Below are 20,298 nucleotides of genomic sequence, written 5' to 3' on the forward strand. Positions count from 1 at the left end.
GTCCAATTATGGACTCTTTCTTTCAGCCATCATCGTCATGATGGAGATGAGTTGTTGAGGAGAAGCGTTCCTCAAAAGTATACAGAGTCAAAATTGATGGAGCTTCTTTAAGATGCTTACCGCAAACTGGAGTCACTCTAACACAAATACATCCTTCTCACCTGGGGAGTGCTTCAGCCTGGGCTGTGAGACCTGCTTGGTGTCCAAAGACCCTCCCTCTCCAGGACTGCTGAGGGGTGAAGCTGAAGTTATAGAATCATAGAATAGTAGAATCTTAGAATAGTTTGGATTGGAAGGGACCTTCAAAAGTCATCTCGTCCAAGTCCCTGCAATGAGCAAGGACATCTGCAACTACATCAGGATGCTCAGAGCCCTGTCCAGCCTGGCCTGGAATGTCTCCAGGGATGGGGCATCTCCCACCTCTCTGGGCAACCTGGGCCAGTGTTTCACCACCCTCAGTGTAAAAAATTTCTTCCCCATGTCTGGCCTGAATCTCCTCTCCCTTATTTTAAAACCTTTACCCCTCATCCTGTCGCAACAGGCCCTAAAGTCATTGGTGACAGCGTGTCCTGCTCTGGCTGTAGCTTTGTAGATGAGGGCTGAGGGCCTCATCTGACAGTGAAAGCAGTCTGGGAACCAGTGAAAAGTGAAGACTTTCAGGCATGGAGGTTATACCTGCACAGCTCCTGCCTTTACAAGGTAGACCTCTACATTAGCAAGCTCTCTTAAGCTGATGCATTCTTGTGACAAATACATAGATTAGCCAGGCCAGGTTCCGCTCTAGGGAAAAAAAGTAAGCAAGCATTTTATGATGCCCTGTTTTTTCCTATCCCCATTATTAGGAGATTATTTGTATGCTGACAGTAGTTCCAAAAGGGGCCATGAGCCCTGGGCAGGCAGTGCTTTTCTTGGAGACCAGCGCCCTGAAATGATAAACAGACAGGGGAAATAAAGACAGGCTAAAACACACAAGCAAGGAGAGGCTGATGGGCCAAGATTGTGGTTTCATGTTCCTTTTGTGTGAATGGTTCCCACTTGCACTCCTGGTGCCTCACCTTAGCTCCACTCACACCTCCACACCTCCTCAAGGTTTCAAAGCATCGAAGTTGCTTCTAGTCACAGACTCACAAAACACATTTTTTTATGTTGATACAAAAAGCCAGGACACTAATAAATATGTAGAGCTACCTAGAACGTTTCAGTATATGCTTTTGATTTTGCAACTTCCATTTAGGAGGTAAAATCTTAAATAATGTACTTAACAACCACCTCACTGGCAGAAATTCACACACTCAAATTCAAGGGAGAGCAGGCAGTGACACTCTGGGTGCTCTGTTTTTCGCACAGTAAGAACATCTCCCTCTGGTTAAATCACTATCAGTGCAGATTTCATCATATTTAATTACCTAGTGCCCAATCCCAGATCTTAGCTGTTTTCAAGCCTTGTGTTCTCAGGGGTGCTCTAAACAGATCTAACTAAAAAAAATGAGCAATTTTGAGATTGTTTGGATCCCTTTAAGTGGTGGGATCCAAAGCCAATGTGGATCTTGCAGTGTCTACAGGAAGCTTTGACTCTCTGACATATTTTAGGTCCTGGGAGCTATATCCCATGTCATTCATACCTGCCCATTTGCCCACTTCTCAGAAGGGCTTGTTAGGTTGGCCAGTGGCTGCATCAATATGGCCATCAGAGTTTTTGCTGACTCAGGAGATGGCAAAGCAAGATTTTTCCTGCCTGTCCAACATATTTCTGGATAAAACACAGGCAAATCTTGCTGTGAGATTATCAAGTTCCTCTAAATGGGTGTTCTGTATTTGAGGTGTCTGCTTTGCAATGAGATTTTGCTGAATTCGATATGTTGGTTTTACAGAGGAAAAATCTTGGCACAAGCAGAAGGAAATGTGGGGAAAAACAGCAAGACAGGAGTCTTTAAGAGACGAACTAGTGGGAGTTTTTGCTCTGACCCCCAATCCTGTTCTTATACACCTACATTTCACAAAAGGTGCCACAGGGAAATAGGGAAGCAGCTGTGATAGCAGCAGCAGGCAGGGACTGTACGTATAGCGAGGAGCTGAGAAGAGCGTGGTTGGGCTCAGTGCTCTTTTAAGACACGGTACACCGAGTAAGAGTCACACTTTTCAAGCACGCTCTTGGAAGATCTAGGCACAAGTACAAGGAGGTGGTTTGAAATTACTACATATGTCTCCTCGAGATATTTACACTCCGGAGACCACCCACGTCACAGGATGTGTTTGAATTGCTCACCAAGCTTTCTTTCGAGGCAAAATTACAGATTCTCTTTTCCCACAACGCAAGAAAAATTAGCAACTTTCTGACATTATCATTATTATTATTACATAAGTGTTTTTTAAAAGTGTATCCCGTTCTTGAAGACCTTCCAGGCACTGCAGCTCTTCAACTCCTTTAACTTCTGGTTACTTAAACCTAGCTTGTACAAAAAAAAAAAAAAAAAACGCAAGGAGGTAAAAACCAACTCTTCTTTGTGAGCCAGTTTAAGCAAGTTGAGGAAAGGATATGGGAAGGAAGAACGAAATCCTCATTAGAAAAGATGCATTATTTTCTATGTTAATATGACAGTGAAATCCTCGTAGATACTCTTGTGCACTGAGATGGTATATTTTAGTTTTAATTGTTTCAGTCAATGTCAATTTTATATCAAACAAGCAATAAAATAAAAATGGCCTTTGGGAAACATCACTGCATCTTTTTTGTGCTACAGTGCTGCCAGTGTAAATATCTACTTGTGTTTTGTAAGCTCAAGGCCAAATGGAGCAAAATTTTCCTTTCAGAGAGACTACTGACCTGTCAGCATCAAAAATATTATTTTTAGCATGTAAAAATTGCTTTTCAGTGACTCTAATAACAACAATCTTTTCAAAATCCATTATTAGTCTAGTAAACGTTTTCCCTTAGGCAGTAATAGTGGGAAATAAACTAAGAAGTTAGTTGATAGGAACTGGATAAGAAAAAGTTATAAAGTGTCACATGTATAGAGTTACTGGGATAAAATATATTTTCTTTCTATTTAAATTATTAGATGTTTACAGTAGCTCAGAGAAAACATCAGATCTAAAGCATTTTGGTAAATTATAATTTATTCTACTGCTTGTTTTCCAGAATGCTAGAAGATGACCTCAAGTTAAGCAGCGACGAAGAGGAGAATGATCAGGTAAGAACCAGACGACTAACATGTCACTTGTAGCATGTTTCACGTTGAGACTGAGCTACTGCAAATATTTTGCTAATGCTTTTTCAAAACATACATATAGGTTATCAAAATACATGGCAGTGCTGTAACTGAAGTAACAGATGTTGCTGCTTGGAGCCAGCCCGTGTGTGCTGACTGCTGTGTTGGTGGGGAACAGTCTGCAGCGCTCTTGATTTATTACCCTGATGTGACCCAGAAGGTTTTTGTATCAGTCTCCTTCTGATTCGAGTTTTGTTTTGGTTTAGAGAGCGGCAAAAAAGGAGGGAGAAACGGGAATTCTGGATTAAGGTTTCAGGCCAAACTTCGCAAGCATGAGCTGGCCCCGGGGATTAGCCGCTGGGCTGCTTATCTCTTACCTGCCCAGAGCCTCGCCAGCATCCCCCCAGCCCTCGCCTCTCCTCTGAGCATTTTCAGTCCGATCTTGGCTTGGCCTATGAGTGCCGAGGAAGCCAAGGACAAATGAGAGAAAGCCTTGGCTGTGCATTTGGTTCACTCCATAACAGAGCAATTAAGGCACTTGCCTGGGTTTCAATGACCCCGAACTACCTGACTGGGAGCAGATAAGTCAGACAAGGTTTTTTGTGTGTCAGGAGAGCTGGGTTTTGGCGGCGGGAGGAGGTGTCTCCCAATTTTTCCTTGAAACATTGCTGTGTTTTGTCTAAATAATTAAGTACTCACTAGAACCGGACTGGATCTTGCCTTTCCCATGGTTGGCCAAGTGCCTCATTGTCAAGCAGCGCTGTGCCACACTGTCTCCTCAGTATACTGGCATGGGTGATGTGATTGGGGATGAGAGGGTAAGAGCCACTTCCCTTCCTTCTTTCACTAAAATGCATTTCTCCTTCCTTCACTGGAGCATATGAGGGCATTACTGCCCCTGGTTGCATCTCACAGATGGATCCAGACCTGGATATAACATGGGTTTCAACTGTGATTATTTCAGTCAAGGGTAATTGGAGCTATTTAGACTTCTGAAATTCAGAATCTTAGACAAATAATTTGAGGTATGTAAGCATGAAACTCTTCCAGGGTTTTCTTTAACTCCTGTTATTAAAAGTCTTTTTTTTACAATATATTCCAAACAACAAGTAAATCAAAACCTTTTAATATTTACACCAAACCATTATGTCATCTATTTTGAGCAAAGCGTCTTGGTGTTAAGAAGATTCAACACATAGATTCAATTATTTACATATTTATACAATTTCTTTTTGTTTAATGCATTTCATCCTGAAACACTTCACATTTAATTACTCTTCCTGCTTGTCTAGATTGTTTAAAATACAGCCCGTAGACACCATCGGGCAAAGTAAAGTGAAGGACAGACGGGATGTCTGAAGAATTACAATAGCACACCCAGATGCTGGGGTGCTTGCAGGGAGGGACTGGGTGGCAGGGGAAGGGGAGCGGGTGGTCAGGAGAGGTGGCTTGTCCTTCAGGTAGGAAGGGAGATGGCATCCTGTGTAATGGTGTCAGCTGGTTTGCTTCACAAGCAGAAAAAGGTGGGTGAAAGTGTATATAGTACAGGAAATAAAAGAACATTAGTAGATTCAGGCAGAGAAGGGCTAGTGGGAAAGTACTGCTCCTCAGGCATGCACACATGGTACCTTCGGTTTAGCGCCACTGCTTACAACTATTAATATCTTTCATGCGCTTGGATTGCTCAGTATTATGTGTGCTTTGTGAAGTCTTTGATCAGTAACCAGAGCTTTAAGGTACAGCTGATATAGCCTGGGTCTGCCACCTCGATGCTCGAACAAGCTCTGTAGAGCCAGGACGGAGTTTGCCACCCACATGGCAAAGAGCGGAGCTGAGATCCCATTACTCACTTCTAGTCATCACAGGTTCTGGCATGAGCAACCTTCAGCAATTACTTTGTGACTCGGTCCCCTTTCCTAGTCACATTTTTATCTAACTTGACTGTACAGATAAAAATCTTCTGGAGGCACAGGCTGGTTCCTGCTGTATGAAATGCTCTGCAGAACCTCAGCTGAGACCTGCAGGTTCACTTAATGAACAATCCTAAATCAACACGCCTGCTGGATTTAAAAAAAAAAAAAAAAAGAAGAAGAAAAAAACACCCAGCCACTATGTTTCCATCTACCTAGCAGGAAATAGGCCCCAAAAAGAATAACACAGACCCCCTCCCTGACAATGAATGTGCAGATTACAACATGGATCTGTGTCTCAATGTCAGTGGGAGAACCATTTCCTTTTACTTCCTAATTCTGAGCTTCTTTAATCTCAGATCTCCTCCTGAGCTCAGGAACAGGAAAGAAAGAAATCAGAGATGAAAGGATAGGAACAGTACATAAGTGATTCCCAGATATTCTTGAAGTAATTAATTAACCTTTGAACAATCAGACTCATTTAAGTAGTCCAATTTCTCAAAGAGCTGAAGGTGAGCTGTACGAGAACCGGAAAGCTTTTCATTTTTCTACTTTCTAAATGGGGAAGGTTAGGGGAAAGACTTTGAAAACTTTTGAGGAGATTTTGCATTTCCATTTAAAACCACCAGGCAGGGAAGGGCAAGTTTCTGAAGCGGTGCAAGGGGTGACAGGGGCTCCTGTGCTCCCAGGGCTGGCATTTGGAGGGCTGTGACTGACCCAGGGAATATGAACCACGAATGAGGGAGGCCAAATGCAAGACAGAGGCATGATTAAGAGCTTCAGGACCAGAGTGGGCAAGGCTTTCCCAACCCTTCCCTCCACGCCAGCAATCAAGGCAGTGAGATTCACAGACCCAGGAGAAGCAAAAGAGGCTGGGCTTGAGCTGAGTGTGTGTGTGCTCACAGTAATTACATTATCCACACATATTAGTCTCTTAATTTTAATTACTTAAATGTATTTTTCCTCTTTAATGAGCATAGTTTATCCATTTAAACTGATCGTTTCAATTTTACAGGCAGTGATCATAGGATCTAATATGCAGAGGGAAAATTACCTGTTGGCATATTTTACATCACACAGATTGAAGAAAATATACTTTTTAATCCCCAATCAATATCTGAAGAGCATGCAATTAACAGATACCAACGTAGTTAACATAAATCTGCAAGTTAAAGAGCCAATTCATTTTGATTTATAACACATAGAGTAATAGTTTCATCATCATCTCTCCCAGAAAGCATCTGAAGCTTCGTAGCATGAAGATGTCAAAACTGTACTTAAGATTGTTCAGAGTACTGAATTGTAGTGGTTATTGCCTTTTGGTTCCTTGAAGTGTGGCATAGCACATGAAGCAGTCCCCATTATAATACCCTGCTCTTCTCTGTAGAGGTCACTGGATAACTTAAATCAGTCTTGGGTGAAATATTAAAAGGAGATTGTCAATTGTAATATGAACAATTCTCTTTTTTTCGCCCCTACTTGTCCTTTTACAATATGAAAATTTTGTAATAGAAAGTAGTTCCTTTAAGGGGAAAAAGATCACTGGCATCATTTGGCTATTGATTGACACGAATTGCACAAATAAATTAACTGACTGGTACGCATACATGGAATAATAATCTAACATATTTTTGCAACCGAAGTCTCCTTCCTTGTATGCATTTTTTCTGTGCGGGATCAGGTTGGTTGCCACTGAAGTTTTGTGGCTGTGAAAATTTATTACCCACGGAGTCAATCTGCATTCTGGCTGCCAAGTCTGAATAAATAGAGTCATTGTGCTTGTCTGGAATATGTAACCAAAGTTCATCCAGTCAGCTTGACTTTCACATCCCATGGGATTCATAAAAGCCAACACCCTGGTATGTGCTCTTGATTCCTGCCAAAATTTTGTAAAATTGTATAAACAGAAGTTGAAGAAGCAATAGGAACACACTCCCAGGGACATCGCTCCACACTCCAGCCCCTGCTGTATTTTGAAAGAAGCAACTTTAGTACTTTTTTAAAATCATTTTTTAATAATCGTATAACTATCCCCCTGCAGCAGCAGGTAAATGCGGGGGTTGAAGACACTCTCTGCGCATAGTGCACAGGGAGGCAGCAAACAATCCTACTGGGCTCGTTAATTTTACTCGTGCACCCTACACCAAAGGAAGAGGGAAGGCAGCATTTGCCTGCAATCTGCCCTCCCTAAGAAGGGATGGGGACAGGGGCAGGCTGGCCCTGCAAGGTCTGAGTAGTCTGAGCAAAACTGGCCCCACCACAGGCAAGCCAAGGCAAACAGAAAGCCTTGTCGCTTCACAGGAGACCTCAGTAGAAGAGCAGCCTCAAGAGAGTACACCAGGAGCAACCTCAGCACAGTAAAACAAAAATCTCAGCAGCCTGGTCTGGCTCATCACCCAAAGCCTCACAGGGTGATGCAAGGCTACCTGGCCTGACACCCTCCCAGGGGTCCTGGGCTGCTCCCCATCCACAGCAGCCTGGGCTGGTGACCCCAGGAGACCCGTCCATGTTCCAGTGTCACCCTGGCCATGGCTGAGCCAGAAAGCTTGAGGCTAATTTGAGTTGCACCCACAGCTCCAATGGGGACATATGTGCTTATGTTTGCTCTTCATCACATATGTACTGAGGGATGCCAGGGCTCAGCACTGGAAATACAACTTTCTGGCAGGATTATCTGCAGCACAGGAATTTAGGACCAGCCAAATCCATCCTGTCATTGCAACATGACAAAAGTCCATCTACATGGCCAATTTGAATGCAACATAAATCACATTCAGAAATTATTTGTGTTTTTAAGTCATAAAATCATGCTTAATTTCTTTAATGGTAGCCAGAAACAATACAGTATTTAAAGACAATCTTTCTAATAATATACAGGGCTTTTCTCACTTCTGGATATAGACTGACAATCAACAAAAAGACAAGGATTATCCTGAAATGAATGGTCATGTATACACTCTTTTTCAGAAGCAATAATTTTTTTGTAGAGTCTATAGAAGCACTTCTTCTGCTGACAACATGTATTATTCCAGATAATTTGAAGCATTCTGTAATGAATTTTGAGACAAATTGGAACAGGGGCAAAGTTGCTACAAGCTTTTTTCCATAAGACTTCCTCTGCTAGGACAGTGCTTTCTGAAGTCAAAGACCAGCCAAGCTGAGCACAGAGTCAGGTACATCTAGGGGGAAGAGTTATATTGGGCAAATTATAACACACCACTACACAGCCCTGTTCATCACTAGAACTATTTTTAGTCCTTGCTAATTGCATTCACGTATGCCATGTCCAAATATTTTAAGCACATTAAATCATTTTAGTATTGTGCTACCTTTTATTCACCTCTTCATCACTACAATACTTGATGCTTGATCAGAAGGGAAAATGACTGACAAGGGAGTTGAGAACACTCAGCCCAGGAAAAAAAAAAAAAAAAAGCAAGCACGGAGCCTGCATCATCACCACGAATGAATTTCTCTCTCAAAATCTTTCTGATGAGAAGCTCCTCACTCCACTGAGCACAGGAAACTTATTTAATGAAGTCTGGCCAGATGCAAGTCTGACTGCAACCAAAACTGCACAAAGTAGAGATAAGCAAAAGTGGAAAAATTAAGTTTTGGGTTAAGGAACGGCTGGAACATCAGGTGGTTTTGTACTTAATCCAAATGCTCTGCTCAGTCCTCTGTCACTATAACATGAGTGTATTTTCAGACTGGAGGAATAGCCAGTGAAACAGCCTTACTTAAGTAAGTCCATTATTTCCTGTGTATTAGAGAAGCAATCCTTTTGGTATCCAGCCTAACTAAAATCCAGAGAAAGATTGAAGCCAGCTGAACCAAGCTTTTTTGTGGTTTGCCAGCTCTGATTTTAAAATCTCTGTGACATCTACATTTGCACTTCCACAAGGCATAACAAGAAGACCAAGATTGCCTGACTGAAACTGTCAGATGAAACAAAATAAGAGCTCAGTCTTGTCCTGCCAAACTTGGCTCATATCACTGCCTATCTTACAAAATCAGATTCAATGTCTGTCATATGCTGGCAGGCAGGATCAAGCTCTAAATTTGAATGCCACCACTGTGAATGACAGTGAAAAAGGTTAGAGATCAGCTTGGCTCTTGGACCTGCACAAAATTTGGGGAAATTCAAATATGGTACTCTGGCCTCCACAGTCCTCAGAAGGAAACCTCTAAAAATAAACTGTAAAATAAATACAAGGGCATCTTCCTTGTTTCTTCATGTGGGTGCCATGGCTGAGTTAAGTTTTAGCTCTAGTAAATCTCCAAAGCCTGCCCTTTTCCAGTGGTAGCACCTTTTTCCACATCCAAAAGTTTCTCTCTGTATCTGCTGTAACTACCCCATCTTCCTGAAATCTTTGGTCAGTTGTTTTGGTTTTTGTTCTTTTTTTTCCCTTTCCCCCTTGTGAATTGGAATTACTGTATGAACATCTGTTTTGACTGGCGTAAGAACACATCCCGATGCAATCAATTCAGCAGTGCCAGCTGGTTTGGGGTGTAAAGATGAGGTCCCCATCTCCAGGCTGGCTTTCTCTTGTCCCTGCTTCTCGTGAGCCCGTCAGCCCTTGCTGGAGCCAGCCACCACGCCTGAGCCTTCGCCCTGCTCAAGCATGGCCAGAAAGCGTCTGTTTGCCTTCAGGCAAATTCATTCCAGCATGCCTGTAAGCGAACAGTTCAATAACCAGCAGTCACAAATAATTTAGAGCACAAATTAGAATCGTTTGTAATATTGCAGCTCTTACAAGCCGTAAGAGGAGAACGTACCCCTGACACATTCAGGAGCTTGCAGGGCACATGCTAACTTACCCTGCTCTGTAATTTTTATGTTGCTGTACTTGTCCATCCCTCTTGACTTCTGTGTTTTTAGTATCATCCCAGTTCTTCCCTGTGCAAGGGAAGCAGAAGGCAATGAGGGCCACTGCTCTCGGCAAGGCGGGAGGGTCAAGCTCACTTTGCTCCCCTAGGCCTTTCAGCTCCGGCTGGGGTGGTGTCAGCAGGAGGAGCTGTGTGAAGGAGATGTGGTGCACAGAGATGGATGACAGCAGAAATGGAGAAGGAGGCAGCTGGGAGCATGTCAGAAAACAAAAGGAACATGAAAAGGGAAAGGGATTAAAGGAATAAAGAAGAAATGAATTAATAAAATAAACTGGGGAGGGGGGGGAAAGGACATTATAAAGGGAGAAGCAGCTATTTTAGAACATGATGAGAAATAAGCGAAAAGAGCCAGCAGCCGATCAATCAAAACTAGGATTTAAGAAAAAGGGACTGGGGAACCATTGCTGCAATATCTTCTGCACCTAGGATGAAAACGAGCAGGAGTTCAGCCACTAATTTCAATCAACTTAGGATATTATCCCCCATCTTCTTTTTTATTTCCTAGCACAATCTGAGCGGATACTTGGGTAGTAGCAAATGCATCATAGTCTATTGACATAGCACATCCCTGGGCAGACTTACCACCATTTGGGGAATTCAGGCTGGTTTTTCTCCTATTTTCACATATATGGGCTTTTAGAAAATTTTTACTTTAATTTCTGAGCTTTCAGGCTTCTCAATAAATCTTACAAAGCCTGTGGCACAACACTGATGTTTTTTGCTTGCAGAATCCTAAGTGTAAGCAGCACTTCAACCCAGTTACCTTTTCCTGGATGAGGAGACTACTTCTGTGGAGACAGAGGGGGTTTCACAAGGTGACCACTGCTTTGCTTGCAGTGACTGGTAACTTCCTCCAGTGTCATTTGAAAATTAGCCATTTTATTAATGTAAAGTACCCAGGTCTTTCCTTCTGCTCATCTCCACTGACAAGGATTAAAGTCAACGCATCTGCATTGAAGTGCTGTGTGGCTGTTGGAGCCAGACTGCAGGAGAAATCTGAACAGATGCAGGACAGAAGACTCAACATTTACAGATATATAAAATTATCTGTATGGTTAATACCCATGCTGATTATAGAGTAATTTGGAGATCCAAATCACTTAACAAGTATTAATGACTTAATACAATGCCCCTGAGAGGTATTTAGGTAGAGTTAAGCAAGAATTATTATCTCTCTAGAATTGACAGCGAGACTGAGACTGAGATGTGGCTTGTTTGAAGCCACATGGCAAGTCAGCTGCAAAGCCAGGATTAGCACTTGGGTCTTTCAATCCCAGGTGCCGTGTTCAAGTCACTAGACTGTGCTGCCCCTGAAGATTAATAAGGATTAATGGGCAAAGCAGAGGAGAAAGAGCAATGTATGCCAGAAATGTAATAATGAAACTCCAGGGTGAAATATGAATACCAAGGTGTTGAAAGGCCTGGAAAAATCGTGAAATCCAAAAAGAGTTTTATAGTTTCTTAAAAGATGTGGCTCTGATGATAACCAATTCCAAAACGAAAAGGAAGGGAGACCCTTTTAAGTCTTACAGCCTTTAAATCTTAAATAAACATCAACTGGACAGTGAAAAATATATTCACACATTTATATTGCAAATTTACAGAGAAACACTTGAGCTGTAGTTTACTAGTGATTTTAAATCCCTCAGAAATCCACACTGGAAAGCAATCCTCAAACAAAGCCCCTAGGAATGGTGAGGAGTACAGAATAATGCAGTGAGAGAAGGCATGTTAGGAATCGCTTACGATGAATTGCCTGACCTGAGCTTCTTGGACAGCTCTTGTGACCACAAGGCACTGACAGGCATTTAAACAGGGCAAGCCTGTAGGTGCGAGAGGGTTTCATTACCTCTGTCTTGAGCCCTCATGAGAGCATCATTGCAATGCTGTGCAGCTCTGCACTCTTCAAGGAGAACACTGAAAACTGCGTCGGGAATGCCTACCACCTTCAGAAAACGTGCCTTGCAGTGAAAGATAACCCTGTGATGAACTGGGCTTGCCTAAAGCAGGGCTGGTGGCTGCTGGTTTGATCTCAGTCTATAAATACCTGTGCAGGGCGCAGAGCTGTGAGGCTGCAAGGCAGCTCCATCCCTCAGGCAAAGGTAGAATTTCCAGCATAAGAAGGTGCCTATAAACAGAGTGGGACTAAACTCACATATAAACCCATGTGTGAAAACCCATGTGTGTTGTTGGATGGAGGTGGATTCACTGTAAAAGGATTATCCTGAAGTTTTACTCTAGGTCCACAACAGCTCCCAGATCTGAAGCAGGGAAAAAAGTTCTGGGGAGTCCTGTCACCCAAGTTACGGCATGCAGTTAGGTTGTGCCATTCACAAAATTTCTTATGGTTTCCGTAGTTTAGGGATAAAGTGCATTCAAGCTAAATATGAACAAAGCCTTAAGAAATTAAAACAGAGTCAACATGAAAGACATTTGAAGAGTGAAACGTGAAAGAAGACAGATATAAAAGTACTTGTTCTGGTCTGGTTGGCAAATGGCAGTGTATAGTAATGACATCTTTTCCTTAACCCTGGCTTGCAAAAAGTGCACCTATAGCTCACTAACTGCAGTCCAGTACAGGGAGACATCCAGCAGTCTGGGTGGCTGCTGATATGAGAGATACTGAGTTGGAGCATAAATGATTCACTGCACAGTTCCAGGGCAGCCCCTACCACCCAAGGAAGACAAAAATATGCTCTGGAAGCAGTGAAATTTACTATGAACAGGTAGTACGTATTGTTACATTGTCACCAAATAAATTGTTCAAATTTTCACCTTGCATACACCTGTGCCATCTCAGTGGAGTCTCTGGTATAACTGGTGTAACTCCACACAACTGCTGTAACTGAGCTCTCTTGCGATAACAAGTGATTAATCCACAGGACAAGAAAAACAGAAAGCAAAATGTCTGAATCTGCCAATGGTCAATTTATTGGCTTTTATTTGCCAAAACATGCTGCAGGAGGGGTGTAGGAAAATACACACACAGTCAACCTGCAGTGCCTGCCCCCAAGACACTCTTCTAAGCCCTGCAGAACATTACGCAATAGTTCTCATTCGCTTCTTATCCAAAAATACCTGCAAGCCCAGTAGTTTATGAAGCAATTCTTTTCCAACCATATTTTTAAAAGAAAAGGGAAAAAAAAAAAAAGATAAAAAGAGGGATTTCTGGGGACCACTTAATACTCCTGCATTTCCAGCTCAATAGTTGTATTCAACCCATTCTGCTCACTGCTCAGTCCCAATTACAATGAAAGTATTTAATTTCCTCTTTGATTTCCCTTCAACAACAAATTGCAACTTGTGACACTTCAAGTAATTTTGGTAGGTCATTTAACACATACTGAAACCTGAATATCTGCTGATTATGTTCCCAAGCTCTGGCTCACTGCAATAAAGGATGGAGAAAGGAGATGCAATCTCTGGAGATTGAGAACCTGAGCATGATTACTGCTGGCTGAAAACTTGTTTTGTCCCAGTAGTCTTGGGGTACAACTAGAATCTTTCATAAATGATTAATGAATGAAAGGCAGATCAATGAAACTCTACCCTAAATGTATCTGTAACCAACTCAGATGGGGGTCAAAGAAGTCTAACCAGCCAGTATCCTGTAATTTACAACACCTGATGTAGTGAAACAGAGTAATTAATCTCATTTACTGTGGCTGGTTTCTCTAGCCCAAGTACCTCAGTCATCTAAGCGATTTTTTTCCCCCTTCCCTGCTTTCTACTCGGCATTAAAGTTATTACGTGGTGGGTTGGGCTCCAATACCCATGTTCATATTGAGGAGAACATTTCTCCATCAGTAACCCTACTGATTCCAAGAACTGAAAATTCAGGATTATGCTCAATACTGGTGAACACAGTCACTTATCAAGAGAATATTAAGCTTCCCACAAAGCACTTCTTAGTGGTAAGTCTTGGAGACCTTTGAATTCCGTCAGCAATATCAAACTTCAAAATTATTTCTTAGCCCTAATTTCTATAACCAGCATAGTCGCTTACTTCCAGGAATAATAAAGACTGTAGAACATATTCTCATCTTTCTTGATGGATGATGAGTTGGCCTCAGTAAAGTTGTTAACGATGTAAAATAAAATGCAAATTAAATAGCACAATCAAAATTGAGCTATTAAAAAAATAGTCATGCAGGCAGTATATGATACTAAGTACCACCCTTTTGCTTACATTGTTACATAGATAATGCCAGCATAATGGAAACATAATAAATCACAGAAAGCTGTTTCTCTATCTGGGAGTTTCTCAAACTACAGGTCATGACCCTCCATGAGGCTTCATGAATGAGTTTGAACGGGGTCACAAAAAAAACTGTCAGCAAGGGCAGATATTCCCCCCTAAGTTAAGCAGCCCAGTCCTCTAGCAAGGGAACAAGAGAGTAGACTGTAATTAGTGGCTGCAAGTATTTATACTTGCTAGGGAACTGCTAACTACCTTTAATTACAACAGCTCACTTTCTCCAGGAGAGGGGAGCAATATAGGCTAGAATTAAAATTGCTGGATAGTTGCTAACTGCCTTTCATTGCAGGCAATAGATCTGTTTCTCCAGGGAGGAAGAATAAACTTGTGACTGGATCTTATTCTGCCATCATTTAGAAATGGGGCCATTACCAACTCAGGGGGTCACACAAATATGCAATCAAATGGTGTATAGAAAGAAATCAATAGTCTCATTTACAGAATGTGTGACCACCAAGCAAAGAGTGAGGTGTCCCATGTAATTTTCATTGCATCCTGGTGAAGAAGGATGTTTATTGAAGGACTTAAAATGAGAGCCTAATTGAAAAAGTAGAATGATCTCACTGAGAAGTACTTGCACATTTCTGTCTGCTGCCCTGCCTGTCATCTGAACCCACTTTCTTGCCCAGAAGGGCCAAAGCTGTCAACAACTGGATGTACCAAGATGGAAACTGAAGACTGTCACTTGCAGCTGCAGTCCAACACCACATGGCCTGTCTTGGTTATTAGCAATAGTCCTCTCCTTTTCCCTCCTGAGGGCACCTTTCATTGGAAAGACGGGAAGAGAAAGTATCCAGCTATTCTACCTCCCTCAAAATTAGAGATCTTAGGGAAATGCAGGAGTGATACACACCCCACATCCCTATGTTAGATGATTTTAGTGTCATCAAAAACCATGTCTGCTTTCTTGAGTTCTCTGTGAGGTCCATGAGGCCTGTGGCTACAAAGCAACCTGTCTTCTTTGGTCCTCTCAGTCTATTGCAGCCACTGTGTACCTTGCTTCAGGGGTACTCTGCAGCTCCCCGGAAGGCAGTGGAGCCATCTCAGGTGAAAGCAACCTCCCTGGGAGACATGCCCTTATCTCAGCAGTGAGGGTCTCTGCTGCCCACTGCCCCCACAGTCCCTTTTCTGTTCTCACATTGCACCCTGTGACGTGACACCGTCTCCGTGGGGAAGCAGCTCAGAGAAGTCATCCAGTTTGCAAATACCCTGGAGAAAACCAAACAAAAAGCCCACAAACAAATAAACACAAACAAACAAAAGGAGGGAAAGGTTATTTTTCAGCTGTATTGGTTTTCCAACCTGTTGCATTGCACAAACCACATGAGCACCTGTGGTGGCCTGAGCCAAGAGCAGGAAACATTAAAAGTGGCTTAAACAGCACTGCCACATAGTGGCTGCTTGTGAGGAAAGACTAGCCCTGGCTGCTGGCCGGAGAGAAGAAGGAGAGGTGACCTGAATGGTGTCTACACAACTTGGCCATGGAAAAGTGCTCTTATAGTGAGAGAAAGGTCATGAGTTTTGCAGGCAAAGGCATAACACAGCGCAGGGGTCAGCGTCGAAGTTGGGCAGCTTGAAACTCGAACTTAGCTTCATCCTTATGACAGTGATTAGAAATGGGAGGAGACAAATTGGTGTTGGCCCAGGGCGTTAAAGAATAGATTAAGCCTTAAGACCTCCATTTTGAGACTTTCCTGCATTTGTGTGCAAGAAGTGGGATGAAATTGTCATGACGAGCCCCTTGCAGAGGAAAGAGTTAAAATGACACCAGCCGGTTGAACTAAAGAGTGGCTGCTCCCTGTACTCGGTAGCCTGGATGGTGTGGACAGTGTTGTGTCCAAACTGGGTGCAAGTAGGAGACAGTGAGAAAGACCAGACTCCGCATATTATTTTCCTAACACTAAAACCAGCATGTTCACACCATGGACACATTCCCACTCCCACTGCAGAAAGTCAATGTTCAGGAAAAACCCCTCCTGTGAGCCATGCCAGCCACAGGAGATGCGGCATGGCCCTCTTCTCCTGACAATCTGTTATATGATACACAGCAAAGTACTTCTCCCTAGGGAAACCGGGAGGCCCAAGTTATTCCAGAAAGTTCCCTGAGCAGAAATGCTGCTTCCAAAATCAAGTAGAAATGTTTTCCAAAGCATTTCTGCACTCTTGTCAGATCTGCAGGGATCTACTCGGGATCTTTTCACACCTTTCTGTGAAATGCTCCACAGCTGCAATGGCAAGTCAGGTTTTGTCAAGTTTTTCTTTGCAGGCTGTCAGCAGCATTTCAACTAGCCAGAAGGGTTACTTCCATGCTCTCGGGTGCTGAGCAGAACACCTGAAAGCCATGTCAAGGATAGGAATGCAGCCACCTGCTGCCTGAGAAGACAGGGAGAACAGTTTCAAAATGTATTTACTGGTAACTGCAAAGAAAAAAATCAATGTTTAGTTCCCTAACCCTTGACTCTCCGTATTGCTTAGATTTGTGTCCCTTCTGTGCCAGGTGAGGCACAGCCTGGACAGGTACAGCTGGGAAGGGGACGCATCTCCAGATAGAATGGGAGCTTTAAAGCAGATTTTCAAAACATTATGGATTTAATCTTTGCCTAGCAGCTGGTTACTGTGCCAAAGCCATGAATCACACCACTTGAAGTGATTGAAGGAGGGGAAAGAATAATAATAATAAAGTGGCAAACTAGCTCAGGGATAGGCTTGGATGTTCTGTTAAACTTGAGAGACTATGATTTCTATTCCCAGACCTGCTGGTTAGCACAAGAACAAGCACCATGCTTCCCTACCCCATCCAAAGAGTTCTGCTAGGCAAAAACTGAGGAGCAAACCAGCAACAGGTCAATCCTGTGCTGTGTAGTCAAAAGTTGCCAGCAGGTTAACATGGCAGTGCTCATGAAAAGTCTGCAGCAGCTCTGGCACACTTTGCAAAATGTGTAATTATAGCTTCGGGCTTCATCGCAAAAGGAACCAAATATGTGATGTTTGTTTCTGTGGAAGAATGGGAGGAGACTAATGGTAAAGGAGAGGGAGTGGGAGTGCGGAAGCGGGGAGAGGGGAAGGCAGAGAACCGAGAGCCTTGCTGAGTTTTCAGGGATCCACAGAAAAAATCGTCTAAACAGAGTAGTTCAGACCTCAAATACCGTGCGGTGCTTTGACAGTCTTCTGGTTTATGGCGTACTTAACAAAGTGTTCTTACATTTACTAAGCTGGAAAGTCCATTTGACTATAGACTCTCTGCTACTTTGCTCGTACTTTAACATTTTGGACATGTGACAAAAATGTGTGTAATGCATTTTTTAAAGTGTTGATTGTGCTCGTAATTTTCAAGTCAGAATATAAAATAAACATCTCTGCCCTTTCTTCCAGCAGGCAGCACAGAGATCTGCTCTCCGCGTTCTATCTGACAGGTACATTTTGTCATTTTTATGAACTATAAATTGCTTTATGAAACGTTGAGCCCTATTTATTGTGGCATATAACTCATAATCGGATTTTGTCCCCAAAGTATCTGTGAACTGGGATGTTAAACATTTTGCATGCTTGGATTTGTCATGCATGTGTAGAGTTTATTACTGCAAAAATCACAGTCGTCTTGTATTTCATACAGAGTATGCAGAATCCCTTGTTGTGACACCAAATGAGAGATAAGAAACTTACTGGAGAAGGCATGAATGATGCAGTAAATTCTGAGCTTTAGAGTTTGCTGAGATATATCTGAGCTCATTTTTCAGCAATAAGTACTTCGTTTATTCTAAGATGTTCTCTTTTTACCTTTTTCTGAATCCTTTCCTTGGGAATTACTCTTCTTTTGATGAGATTCTCTGTATTTTTTATGCACAAAAACAATGCCCTTTTTTACCCCTTAAGTTTTGAGGGATTGGTATTTTGGAAGAATTTAATTAATTTTTTCACTTCTTCTGGAACTGCAGCAGTGCTCCAGGCAGATAAGCAGGGGACCAAATCCTTAGACAGTGCTCAGGTTTTACTCGGCTCTTTTTCAAGCAAAAATCCATTAACTTCAGTGGGAGACTTGCCCGAGTGAGGAATTCAGGATTTGGGCCATAGTAAATGTTATAGTTGGGCCATGGGTCTGCACAGGTATTTACCTTAAATGACTTTTATGAAAGAGGATTGATTGAAATAGAAGGTAGCTTTCTAAGACAGTCTTGATTTCTTTTCCAGTTTTGGGAACGGGGAGAGAGAAGGGGGAGGAGAGACCGTACATTTTAGTGCCTGTGAAAAAGAACTAGCAGATTTACATTTATCCACAAATGAGGTACTGTGTCATGCAGGCTGACACAGAGTAAATTTCCCCATGCCTTGTTGGCAGCCCCCTCTGCTCCGTCTGGCCCCCCGCCCCCCGCCTCCCTGGGAATAAGCGGTAATTGACTCTGGAAGCCAGCTCAGGCCAGGATTTCTCCAGAGCAGAGCCTGTCACTTAGGCTGAATTATATGTTGTGCATGGATGAATAACATTTCTCTCTGCTTGGAGGCTAAGACTGCCAAAATTATCGACCTTCCCCCCCAAGTTTACAAACATGGTTTTGTTTAGAATCTTTCCCCCCTCCCTTAAAGAAAAAAAAAAATCCTGAGTGAAATGTATGGGATGTGGGTGAAATCGCTGTCATGGCTGTAGGGCACACAAGTATTTGCTGTAACTGGGATGAATGCAAAAAGAAAGAGGAGTCAGAGTCAGCGTTATGCCCCTGTCCCTGGAGGTGCACAAGCTCACCCCTGAAGCAAAGCAGCTTTTGCATTTGGTGGGGACAATACCATGACCAAAGGAAACGTGGAGATACCCTTTCTCAGCATCGTTCCCCTGAGCTGAATGAGAAACATTCCTGTAGAAGTGCCCCTGGAGGTAGTTGACAAGCCCCAAACCCCACACTGCGCTTTCTGTCTCCCCTATAAAAAAAGTGGCCATGATGGATAGATGGTCCCTACCTCATTGTGGGTGGTGAGGGAGCTGGGTGCAGGCTGCCCTCATCCTCAGTGCAAAAGGGCTGAAGTGTTGCCCATCACACCTCTAATTCAGTATTTATGGTCAGATATTCCCCCCTCAGCACCTAAAAACATACCCAGAGATGGCAGGTTTCCCACCTGCTCGGCAAATATTTGGCCATTGGGGCACACTCCTCCCCTCCCTCTGGAGGGGGTGCTGGAAAGGCCAGGGGTGCACCCTGCTGAGGTGTCTCCCCCACACCCGTATCCTCACTGCAGTGAGCAAACAGGAGGGCAGGGGGCCAAAAACCCACACTGTGATAGCAGTTTCTGTCTGGTCTTGGCTAAAGCGAGGATGCCTGTTATGTTGCTGCTCATTACTTGTGTCCCAGCAGCAACTAAGAGCTCCTGGTCACACACCAGCACTTCCCAGCACCAAGGGAGATGGCAGCTTAAATAAAGCTCTCGGTAATTTTGCTCGTTATCTTATTTTGAAAAATGTTCTCCAGCAGTTCTCACTGAAGTTTTTGCTTTCAGGTAATGTTAAAAAGGTAACAGCTAAACTGAAATAAGGGGAAGGTGATGGTGTGGTGGAAAAGAGAGTTTTAAAACCTGTAGCTATTGATGTCCTTAGCGTGTTGCACTCAGTCTTGTTTTCAGAATGACACAGTAACCCCCAGCAGATTTATGTGCAAACACAAAGATTAGTGACCCAGAAGCTTTACTGAAACAGCTTTTCTGTTTCCAGAAGACAGGTTGCTCTGCACATGCACTGACTATTTTGTCAGGAAAGATGCACTGGCCCCATTAGCTTTTCATTCTCTCATGAAAAAACCTCGGTGTTTATACAGCACAACTTGGTTTTAATTTTATTGTGCTCTTCAGTAAAGTGGTCTAACTATACAGATTGCCTAGTTTCTGGGGCAGAGAGAGCAAGAACTTAAGTCATATACCTTAATGGTATAGTGCTAGTGTATCGTCAGTTGTCTGATTCTCATATCTACTGCTGGAATAGCTTTCAAATGAAGAAAAATGTCTGTAACTAAAATATTCAGTGTGTTCTGTTGTTATTTAACAGTAAGCA

The 20,298-nt window shown here is 42.8% G+C and overlaps 1 protein-coding gene across 2 annotated transcripts in view; it reads left to right on the forward strand.

Moving 5' to 3' along the window:
- AFF3 (ALF transcription elongation factor 3) overlaps positions 1 to 20,298 on the forward strand; it is a 333,175-nt gene that overhangs the window by 230,972 nt on the left and 81,905 nt on the right. The window contains exons 8-9 of one of the 2 annotated variants that reach the window (XM_065829465.2): positions 3,140 to 3,191; positions 17,640 to 17,680. In XM_065829465.2, the coding sequence (XP_065685537.2) occupies positions 3,140 to 3,191; positions 17,640 to 17,680 (93 nt within the window). The remainder of the gene's footprint in view (positions 1 to 3,139; positions 3,192 to 17,639; positions 17,681 to 20,298) is intronic. The other variant, XM_071808326.1, reaches the window with a different exon arrangement.

Source organism: Patagioenas fasciata, chromosome 1, assembly GCF_037038585.1.
Source record: "Patagioenas fasciata isolate bPatFas1 chromosome 1, bPatFas1.hap1, whole genome shotgun sequence".
Classification (NCBI taxonomy): Eukaryota; Metazoa; Chordata; class Aves; order Columbiformes; family Columbidae; genus Patagioenas; species Patagioenas fasciata.